Here is a 12,186-nt window from a genome sequence, read left to right as displayed (position 1 = left end):
TCTCACTCAGTGAGCAAAATCGCATTTTGCTCACTGAGTGAAACACGCTCAGTGAGCAAAATGGGGTTTTTGCTCACTGAGTGAGACAAAATGACTCAGTGAGCAAAATCGCGTTTTGCTCACTGTTTTTAAGAAGCAAAGTACCCTTGTTCGAGTTGCTGAGGTGAAAAAATATTTTTTCCCCAAAAAAGGTGTCTTAGAATATTTACAGTTTTTTGTAGCCAAGTCTTATTAAAATTTACTCCTCATACAAACTTGAGTAACAGTTAAATTCGGAAATTAGTATAAGACGTCGGAGTTATTCAATTGTCTTGACTTGAAATTCAGGACCGCACCCCTGAGATCTATAATCTATTAATCTCGCACGTCACATGTTAATTGACGTGTCTAAGGTTTGTATACTTAAGACATATCTAATACCTTTAAACGAGCAAATCTTGTTTATTTATTTATTTATATGTATATATATATTGGGGATCTCGGAAACGGCTCTAACGATTTTGATGAAATTTGCTATATGGGAACCTTTTTTTATAAATAGCACGTTTATTAATATCGTGGCAAACGTTAGTAAAAGGTCACGGTAGTTTAAGTTAAGCGTTCAAAAAGCTAATGAGAACATTTATATCTTATATCCTTAAAACGAGCAATTCTTGTTTATTTATTTATATATACGAGTATATTTCGGGCATCTCGGAAACTGCCTTAAAGGTTTCGATGAAATTTGCTATATGGGGGTTTTCGGGGGCGATAAATCGATCTAGCTAGGTCTTATCTCTGGGAAAACGCGCATTTTTCAGTTTTTATGTTTTCCGAGCAGAGCTCGGTCTCCCAGATATTAATACAATTATGTCATAAAAATATTGCTCATTTTTATGTGATTGAATTGCATAAAAACGAAATGCATTTATATGCTTAATTTGGTAAATTATATTGAATAATAAAATAAAGGAACGGTACGATACTCATCAGGTATGTATAAAAAACCTATTTGCAAATATAGCCTTCCACTTGATCTTCGGTATGTATTTTACATTATGTTTTGATTTACTCTACTCAAGTTGATCCATTTTGTTTGTATGAAAATTATATAATACATACCTTGTTACGACTTAAAAATTGAAGAACGTATGGAAAGTAAAAGTTTATATGGAAGGATTTACAATTTAAGGTTCCGTGCTTCCGTGCCTAAGAGCAGATTAACAAAGGTACGGAATCCTCCATTTTGCTTGGTCCAAAATGCACTAGACCAGTTTTTTGGCTTCACGTCAAGCAACTGTGTTAGGGTAATGGTATTTATTCCAAGAAAATTATCGCTTGCTCTACGTAACGGGAGTGCTTTTACGTCTAAACTATCACTTTGCCTGAGCTCCTGTGTCTGCGGCAAACAAAACCTATTGAAAAGTCAAATTGTTTTGTATGGGTTTTGCATAGGCTTATCTCATCTTAATATTTTTGTGGGGTTTGTATAAATAATTCAATAGTTCATTATGACATGATATAAAGAATAAAATATAATAAGCGCTAAAAACCCTAGGGTAGTCCTTACCAGATGGAACTAGCCAGCTCGTCGTTTATCCATTGCAAAGATAATACGTCCATTGAAAGGCTTTTGCCGAGGTAAGGGATCTCTGTTTAGTTATCTTGTATTTGCGTATGCTATCGGTGGTTCGGCCACATAGCGCTAATGCCATTATCGACAATGGGTAAACTATGTTCTCAGTGGGTGGGTAACTTATAGTGGCCAAAAGTTAAACCTTAATATTACCTATTGCTAACCCATGGTTAAACCGGCTAAACCCCATTATATTATCGCACTGATGATGCTTTTTCGTAGGGTTTGAATGTTTTTTTTTTTCGACCGTCAAACTTATGGCATTATTATGTTTACAGTAGAAAACGAAATGATTATTTTGATCTGCCCTGTTAAATTATATTTGAACCATACTTTGATTTCGTAAAAAATTTGGTAAACTAAGGTTTCACTTATGCGTCGCGCAATTTTTTCTTAGGTAAGTATAGGTATTAATTATACTAGCTAGAGAATAAACTGCGCATTCGATACTATTTTATTTATAATCAATTGCCATCTAGTTTTATCGTCATTTATTGCCGCGTAAACACTGACTTCCTGAAACGATTAAACGACAGCTATACTAACATATATATTTATTTAATTACTAGATTGCAAACCTACGCGCCAGCTGCTCTTTGTTTGACAATTAATTAATGTGACTATACGTTGCTATAGTATTCATTAATAGGGCTTTTGGACCGACCGTTGGTAGTTATAATTATGGTTAATTTTAGTGTTCGGATACTTTGAAAATGTTCTGTTCGAATAGTCACGCTATTCTAACTATTCTAAGTAAGCTTATTGCATATTGGGTTATATGTAAATACCCTTTTTTCAATGTTTAAGAGGCTTGCACTATGCTGCAACCCGAGTAATACGATCTCGGTATTTTTTTAACAAATACCTAGCGGTTGTGAGACTGTGGGAAAATGTACATGAAAGTGTCTTACCGCTACCGATTTTATGTACGAACTTGGCGAAAGAGATCGGACCTGTAATATGTGAAGTATTTATTGCAGGGAATGTTAACTGAAAATTTAGTAAACAATTTTGCGGGGGAGTTATTTCGGAATGTTCTTATCAGAGTCCGAACGATCCTGATGTTTTATTAAATAATTACTGATGATCAGGTTAAAAAAGTAACGAGAAGAAATTGGGGACAACATTATTTACTGACAAAGGCAAAGATAGAGGTACACCTGTACCTACACCTGTAGTGCATAATTGTTTTCCATCGTATTTTCTCGTAAACGTTCGTATTTGTCATGCTAACTAGCAGTCAATATCAGTACTTTTTGTACAGAGATTGAGTGAAATAGCAAGACACGTGCGTAAGTTACCGTGAAAGTACGATGGGCAATAATTATGCACTACATCTGTTCTCAATTATAACTAAAATCGCGAAAAATGTAAAACCAATGTAAAGGGACATTTAGTCCTTTAATTAGTAATGGAAGCCGTTTTCTTACGATCTAATAAAAACAAAGCGTTTCTAATAACAAGGGTAATGACCGTTCATTTAAACAAAACGCAATCAAAATTGTTACGGTATCGCAATGATTATTCAACAGTTTTTATATAAACGAAAGTTATTTAGAACGAATCGACGGTCGTCACAATTGATTGTTCTGTGTCGATTTGGTTGGGTATGAAAATTATTTCGGTAAATAAAAATGTCGTGAGGTAACTGGCCCAATCCCAATATCATGGCCTAATTTCCCCTTCTGATTTAGAATGTCTTAATGACTCGCTTTCGTAAAAAATAGTGTTTACGCCTTAATGTCATGGGAGCAGATAGCCAAACGGACGCCGGAATTCTTAAAGGTGCAACAGGAAAAGGGCTAAGATGACCAGATGACACTTTATGTAACATAAACATCATTTCTAATACTCACTTTCTAACAATAAATGGTTTATTACATTATTACAAAGTGTTTTACAGCTAGTTTCTGTTGATTTTCATCTGGGTCTTTTCAAAAAGGGTTATGTTTTTGGATTTGTTAACATTTGTTATGGTAGGAATACTGGGAACGATTTGTATACGGCTGATATAGGTATATTATATACATACGTGATTACGTGTGTTAGAAAAATCCCGAATAGTGGTTCACTACTACTTGCGGGAATAAGTAAGCACTGGAAGAATGACATAATTGAAGAACAACCTCGTTTAAAAAAACACTTGTTTTTTAGGTCGAAAGTATGTCAACGTCTCTATTCCGATACCAAGGATCTTGATAAGTACCTATGGCATGGCTGATAATATTTTTGCATAACTGTTGAGATAAACTGGTTATAGAACGATCTTAGTATCAACCTACGTTCTATGTAGAAGCCGTATACTAAGATAATGTTTACAATAATCTTGTTAATACATATTTAAAATTGCACGAACGTAGGTTTTTCTGAGTCGAGAGTACATCGTTGCGACCTTGGCATGGACTTCCACCCACGTACTGCTTGTTTATTATTGATGGCTCTAAGTTGTACTCTGGACCATTATTTACCTTGTCACTTATTTATTGTATATATGTAATTGTAGGACACGTCGATAATCGTACTTGCTCGCGCGCAGTGAGTCATCGTCGTTCGTATTGTGCGCACCAATGCCGTCCGTTCTGTCCAGTCGCCTCGCAGCATACTTGGAGGACGTACGTTAATACTTTGTTGTCTTTATACTTCGCGATCGTGTCAGTGAAGATGAGTGTTGTGAAGAAGGTAGCTGCCATGCGTCAGCTGGACTCTATGTTTGGGAACATGAACTTAGAAGGGCGGCGCTCGCCTTATGTCAGTTCGACCGTGGAGCACGACCCTCATTGTGATGTGCACGGAAGGCATGCCTGCAGCTCTCCTTATAGATCGTCTCTATACCTACACAGCAGCAGGGAATCCTCTCCTGGATACTATAGGGAGTCTGTGTCGCCGTCTAATGGGCTCATTATCAGGTAGGCAATAATATTTATGTTATGTTCTGACGCGCGCATCATAGCTTGTGCCCTGTCTATAAACAATGCTGTCTTTATGTCGCGAGGAATGTTTCTTCTGTTTCATCTCGTCTTCTTAAGTGGCATTGCAAATTTATGTTTTAATTATGTTAATTATAGTCCTAGATTATGTAAGTCTTAAAGGTATTATAAAATACCGCTCGTTTGGTATAACACTACTAAAAATTACTCATTTAAAACAGCGAAAATTAACTGCTGCCCTAAAAAATCTATGTATTATCCTTTATTACAAAGTACCTACAAAAATTTCCATCAATGGTTTTCAATGGTCATCAAATCATCCATGTAATTAGGTGTTTGTAGTACGGTTTTGATACTTTACACATGTATTTTAATTGTTATCCCATACATAGTCGCGCCAGTTGATAAGTTATTAAAATCGAATGCAACTGCTATCTTGGACTACGCTTTGTTCTTTCTACATACTTTACATATAACTCGGCTGGCCTCCTAGCCTAGTCGGTAGTGACCTTGCCTAGTGCCTACGAAGCAGGGGGTCCCGGGTTCGAATCCTGGTAAGGGCATTTATTTGTGTAATTACCAATCACAAATACTTGTTCCTGAGTTATGGATGTTTTCTATGTATATATGTATTTATATATCATAATATATTATATATATCGTCCTCTAGTACCCACAACACAAGCCTTATTGAGCTTACCGTGGGACTAGATTGATCTGTGTAAAATTGTGCTATAATTTTATTTATTTATTTAAAACTTATTTAGATAAAAGCAGGGCACAGGACTAAGGTGCTTAGCGCTAATGTGATCCGGTAATACAAGTTGTAAAACCACGCATGTTGTTAAACAGGCGAAGAGATTCCTTGGGCCTGGCGGGGTCGCCAGCTCGCGAGATGGATCACCCCTCTTCATTCCCGAGCATTCTGCGGCGCCCGCACAGCCCGTCCGTCACCCCTCCGCGCAGGGAGACACCCAGTCCCACCCAAAGATACAACAACAAAAGGCACTCCATGGGATCATTTACAAACCTCGTCAGCCGCGCAAACGTGGTCAACTATAACAGAAGAGACTCCGTCTCAAGCAACGGTATCAGGGACATGAAACGAGATTACGTCGGCAGCAACTACTCCTTGTCCAGAAAGAGTTCCATCGATACAAAGAAATCCTCCACAGACTCGTTAGACAACTGGCACTTAAACTGGGACAGCGACAGGCACACTCCCATCTCCACGATAGCAGATGAAGATACATTCTCATTCGGACATAACAAGGTACGGATTTATATAAATGATCTCCCTTTCCAATCACGTTATATTTTGTTTGAATGTAATGCCTTAACATCGTCATCCTTTTAAAGGGCCAAAAGGTCATCAAATTTGGTCAATATTGAGTACAACTCGAATGAAACTACAATGACGCTTTTGAGAAATTCACTGATGAATAAACAACATGAATTACCTCATCACCCCATTCGTCCAGTGAATAGGTAATTTATTTTGCGAGGAAAATGGACGAGTGTTCGTACAAATTGAGACTTATGGCTTATAATTTAACGTGAGCAAGTGCAATTACCGATGTATTCATGAAGAGATCATGTTTATTATGTTTATTAGAATATGTTTGAATAGAACATCGAATTTCCAATTTTAATTAACTTCTTTTGTTCTAAGATGATTTCTAATGTTATGCGCTACTTCTTTTGAATGACACAGCATTTCGTCTTAGATGCTGTTAATGTTGTACTCATTATTGTAACACTGTAGTTGCCGTGGGAAGTCGTGTCAAGGAGCGATCATAGAAGGTGTAAATATTTGCCTACAAAAAAGCAGTTATGTAGGAATAGTTCGTCGAAACCTGAGGTGTATACGGAACCGAAGTAATGAGGGTTCAATGGTTTTTTCGTTCCGTTAATCTTCATCGAGCGTGAAGTTGCATTGCGTCGGAAAGAGTATTCGTTCCTTCCTATTCAATTGCGTGTCACGATGCAGGCAACATGCACCGCTAACGCCGAATGCACTTAGTTCGTGCGTCTTTTTGCAAATTACCTATAATAAGTGTTCTCAAGGAAAAACCGCAAATGACTTAAGCTTTTGTGTACGTTTTCATGGAAGTAGATAAATATACACTGGACGCCGTTCAAAATTAACATTGTAACAAATAAACTGACTTTAAGGCGCCTTTGAACTAAAGGTTTCCATTAAAACGTAATCTAAAGCAAAGCGATTCGATGACGAGGGCCTTTGACAAACTCAATATTTTAATTCCAATCTGTCAACAACAAAATGTCACCCAATCACGATCGTACGTCAATCAAAAGCTTCTCTGGTGACGAAGTATACAAAATAAAATATAAAGACCTCGGGCACGAGGCAAATTCGGCTTATTGTCACCGAAAGTTAAGCTTATTTTATTTTACGTATATTCTGTTCTACTCGGAATACATCTTCAGCAAGGTACAATGCCAGTCTTTTATAAAAATTACAGGTAGTTATTTTTTTATTGCACAGTTCAAAAAAAAATTCAGACTACAAAAATGGTGACAAGCAAGCGGTCTTTTCTTTCGTAGGGATCTAGGTATTCCAGACAACATTTAGGTAGCGAAAACGAGACAACACGACGTGTGAGTTGTCGTAACCATAGCGCTAAGAACGCTTAGAACTGTTTTATGGCTTGGCGTACGCTGTCAAAGGTATCTATGTTTTTTTAAAGTATGCTTTAGTATCTGCCATCCATGTACCTAGTATCAATATTGTTCGTGCTTGTATGATATTTTTGGAAATGACTAATGACTTTTGTAACATGACTATTCCAAAAAGCAATATATAGGTACCTAAATAAATATACCCTTTGTGTAAGGAGACCAGAATCTACTGCATATTAACCAGATATGACGGATCACTCCTGATTCTCCGAAACCATTAATTTCATCATACTTGGGGGTCAAAATGGTAGCGCTTAAGGTCCTGATCCTTCGTATCCATATTGAGTCGGACACCCTGTATAAAAACAATGGCGGAATGCTGGCCAGCTTCGATGCTAATGTTCACCCGTCGTTACGCTCGCGTGAATGTGGTTGATTAACCTTACATTCTGTATCGTCTTACCATTCTATTATTAACATTGTTGTACAAGTTACAACAAACTAATACCATGTATGTACATACTGGGGCCCATTTCTCAAAAAGCATTAGACTAATATTATTACTCCATGAACTGTCAAATTGTATGGGTTACCATGGCAACACAATAATAATATTAGACTAATACCGTTCGAGAAATGGGCCCCAGGCCGTATTTATTGACGTGTGTTCACTATAGTAGGAACTTTATAGGGGGAATTGGGAACACTTAACTTCCAGCGCTCTAAAAACATAAAATATCACTAATGGAATAAATTTTTACGCCAACCGTTGGTTTGGTTATATTGAATACAATTAGTTATATATGAACTGTAGAAGTTATTGTTATTACTCATAACAAGCACTGAACTTCCACTGAACAATTAAACAAAAAAATCAATGCAAAGGACAATAACAAAACTAGGACGGACAAGAATAAGGAATAAGGGGAAGGAGAATATGGAAGGACATTTCAGCCACTGATCATTCTATTTAGCCAATTTATATGCTTTTCGTTACGCAATATTTAAAAAACCGGCCCAGGGCGAGTCGGACTCGCACGAGAAGGGTTCCGTACCATTACGCAAAAAACGGAAAAAGAATCACGTTTGTTGTATGGGAGCCCAACTTAAGTATTTGTTGTTGTAGCGGCAACAGAAATACATCATCTGTGAAAATTTCAACTGCCTTAGTTATCACAGTTCATGAGATACAGCCTGGTGACAGACAGACTGACAGCGAAGACTTGTAATAGGGTCCCGTGTTTACCCTATGGGTGCGGAACCCTAAAAAAACTAACTTCACCTCGCGACAAGAAGAACGTGGAGCATTTACAATTTTACATATTCAAATATAATAAATTGAATCTGTTTAAACAGCACTCAGCTGGTAAAGGCCAAGTGGACACTCAAATGGCCCGAGCGACAATAACTCAAGATCATCTCCTAATCTGTTTGGCGAAATGTTTCAATACTTTCAATGATTCATCTCTTTTCTTCGACTGTGGACGTCGGACGTATCACGGTCATGGTGCATTCCACGAGTATGCAGTGCAGCTTACATAGGTAGGTACACTAGGTACCTAACGCTACCCATTGTTGCGAGGAAATTGACTTTTGGTCTAACAGTGTTAAATTTATAAACCAATACGTGAAATAAACTAGCAAAGCCAGCTTGACCCATACATAAAATGAAGCCCCGTTAATTCAACTTATAGATAATAATATTGGATTTTAAGTTGTACGTAGGTACTTTGAAGAAAAATAAAAAGGCTAGAATAGACAATATCAGCCTCACGTTGCTAAGATGCCTTGCGCCGCTCATCCGTTTGTATCACAGTCTTGGCAATTTCCATATACCCTATCTATTAGTACTATTGTACTGTCTGTCTTAGTTATCGTTCGTTACAACCGAGAACGATTCAGTAAACGTATCAAAAGTCTTTACGACATTAAATATACTCTGCATTATTCATTACCATTAAAAGCGGTAGTAAAAAGTTTATATACCTACCGTGGACAAGCCGAGCGCCGGGAAACCGACTCCCATTGAAACGGTATCAATAGGCTAGTTGCTTTTAGGTAAATTACTGTTTTATTTAATACTTAGAAAAAGCAGGGGTTTATTATATTCTACTTTATAACAAGTTTTCTCGGGGACAAAAGTTCACCTCATGAAATTATAGACCCCTAAGTACTAATAGTAAGTCATATAACGTTACATTGATCATGGCTATATTTATGCAATAAATAAATTAAATTACCGCATAGCTAAATTAATATTTGTAATTCTATATTCTGTTTAAACGTCTATTCTGCTAAGCTATTTATATGAAGTCCTTTTATGTTGTAAATAGAAATACGAGATTGTAAATTTAATGAAACAATCTTCATAGAACTTTAGTTATATCTTGCTTTTACTTATACATCCTGTTGGTCATCCTAAATACCGTTGGGCAGATAGAGTGGAGGCAGATCTCCGTGAGCTCGGCGTCAGGGAAAGCTGGCGGGATACCGCTCTGGACCGATCAAAGTGGTGTGCTCTTGTGTTGGAGGTTGGAGGCCAAGACTCATTTTGGGTCATCGCGCCAACCAAGTAAGTGAAGTAAGTAAGTAAGTACTTATTTATACATTTCATAAGAATGGTTCAGGCTTGCAAAATCACAACTGGCTCTATACTGTGCCCTTGCTATTTTCTAACGCAACCAAAGCTACGGAATAGGTGTAATAATGTGCAGAAGATCCACTGTCTTACTAAACGAAGTTAAACAGCTAAAAGCCACTTGTAAGTTTTGTAATTTTTTTATAAACAAAAATGCGTAGTCCTAATCGGTCAGCAAATGTATTTTTCACGCCACTGTTCGGAAATGTGGCAATACGAGCCCCGATGCAAATTATTTCGTCTAGTTCCACGCAACAATTTTGTTTATTTTAATAAATTTTACACATGAACATAAAATGATCCAGTAATGGGAACCATAATAGCAATGTTTAATGTAGTTTATTTTGAACGTATAATAAAATTGCATGAGACTTTTATTGCTGAAAAAAAGGACTTTTCAAAAACGTTGTCCAAATCATATTGTCCTCTCCTACAGCACTGCTGCATGCATGGGCTCGAAACAAAATTGTCAGTACATTGGCAGAGCACACAGATTAGATTAGAGATTTTCACATATGTTGTAATCCTACCCGTCAATAAAAAAAATAAAAAATAATTATTTTTTTTCTTTGAGTACAAACGGTATTTCTTGTATTTGGATTTAGTTATTGCAGAGTATTACCATATAAAATTAAATTACATTAGTATAAGCATTAAATATCAGTAATTTTTAAACAAAAACATTATTTTTGAACAAACGCGAGAACCTCAAAAAATGGTCTCACTAGACGAAAACATGTGCATCGGGGCTCGTAGATGGTCTAAAACCAAGCTGGAAAGTAGGCAATAGCTGTAGCACCTGAACCACCACTACTACAATGTTTCATTGTTATCATCATCTGTCATTGGTGACAGTTCGCTACAGCAATGAATCTAATTTAAAACATAAAAATCAATAAAAGGTCTTTTTTGGCGCAACTGTTTCCTTCAAAAATAAATTTAGGTTATTTATAGGACCAATTTCTTGTTTAAAAAAAAAACGAAATGTCAAACTATTCATTCATTCAGTCAGTTCATTCGATTCACGCTTAAGGCGTTTTTTACTTTTGGAGCTGTTTGTGGTTTTTTAGCAAAAACGCTTCTAAGTTTAGAGTCGGTTTGAAGCAAACAACAGAAAAACGCCTCTTAAATGTGATAAAAAAGTAAAAAAAGGCGGGATCGGAAAATTCTCACTGAATAGTACTATATAGTACTATAAAATATAAGAAACACGTATCTACGCTCGCTATAAAAATGAGTTCTTCTAGTGAAGAAAATGATATTCTTACGGTGACGCCAAAAATTCAAGAGACAGCACAGGCAGTGGCTAGTAATTTGCTACCAGAGAAATCGCGGGCTAGTACTTATAGTTATGCAAATGTTTTCTTATTTCCTCGCAGTAGTGAAAAGCACTATGTAATGCCTCGGCCGGAAACGCTAAACATGGACTCGTATTATTCGAGGGCCTCCACTAACGTGTCGGCCCCCAAACTCACTCGTCCATCTTTTAGCGGTTTTCCGTCCTCTCCTACAATGTACTATTGAAAGTAAGAGTGTATTTCGTCAGTTGTAGATCTCTATAGTTAGTTTTTACTGTAGCAAAATATTGATAAAGTTGTTACTTAAGAATAGAGGCCATATGGTGGCCATGCCGCATGCTATCAGTAAAATAAGTCGAAATGTTGTTGAAACACTATGTTGTAGGTATGTATGTCTTTTGTCCTGTTCTATATGCAATGGTTACATTATAAATTATATTGGCTTCTCTACCGCGTGTTATAAACGCGTCATGCTCAATCTTCTACTTTTTAGGGTTCCGTACCCAAAGGGTAAAACGGGACCCTACTAAGACTCCGCTGTCCGTCTGTCTGTCACCTGGCGTATCTCAAGAACCGTGATAGCTAGACAATTAAAATTTTCACAGATGACGTATTTCAGTTGCCGCTATAACAACAAATACTAAAAAGTACGGAACGCTTGGTGGGCGAGTCCGACTCGCAATCGTCCGATTTTTTCTCCGTATATCAAAAAATTCCGCGCAAGTATTATGTTTTCTAGGTCGTTTTACATGGCTCGCTCGGAGGCAGCGGCCGACCTATACCTCCTTTAATGGGCACGACGCCGCGCACCCGTACCGGTCGGTACTAAATCATGACAATATTTACATTTTGTCTCACGACAGTTTAGGCCTTTAACACTTTATTCCAGATTTGCATTGCTACCGCTGTGTTGAAGATGTTTTCAGACTTTTTGCCTCCTTTATATACTTATAAGCATATAAATACGTGCTTTAATATTGTGATGTCTAAAAACTACGAGTATGGTGTCCCGCTATTTCCCAAGAGGAGAGAGGAGGCACTAGTTGGGAATTAGCTCTATGCATG

At 37.1% G+C, this 12,186-nt stretch overlaps 1 protein-coding gene across 2 annotated transcripts in view; it reads left to right on the top strand.

Moving 5' to 3' along the window:
• LOC134804046 (WD repeat-containing protein 47) overlaps positions 1-12,186 on the top strand; it is a 102,353-nt gene that overhangs the window by 30,315 nt on the left and 59,852 nt on the right. Inside the window, exons 1-2 of one of the 2 annotated variants that reach the window (XM_063776926.1) lie at positions 4,152-4,521; positions 5,395-5,815. The exons of the other annotated variant lie outside the window; for it this stretch is intronic. Coding sequence (XP_063632996.1) covers positions 4,277-4,521; positions 5,395-5,815 — 666 coding nt within the window. The 5' untranslated portion in view covers positions 4,152-4,276. Of the gene's footprint in view, positions 1-4,151; positions 4,522-5,394; positions 5,816-12,186 lie in introns of those variants that run through there. 2 annotated transcript variants of the gene reach the window in all.

This window comes from Cydia splendana, chromosome Z, assembly GCF_910591565.1.
Source record: "Cydia splendana chromosome Z, ilCydSple1.2, whole genome shotgun sequence".
NCBI lineage: Eukaryota > Metazoa > Arthropoda > Insecta > Lepidoptera > Tortricidae > Cydia > Cydia splendana.
This window is presented reverse-complemented; position numbering and strand designations above follow the sequence as displayed.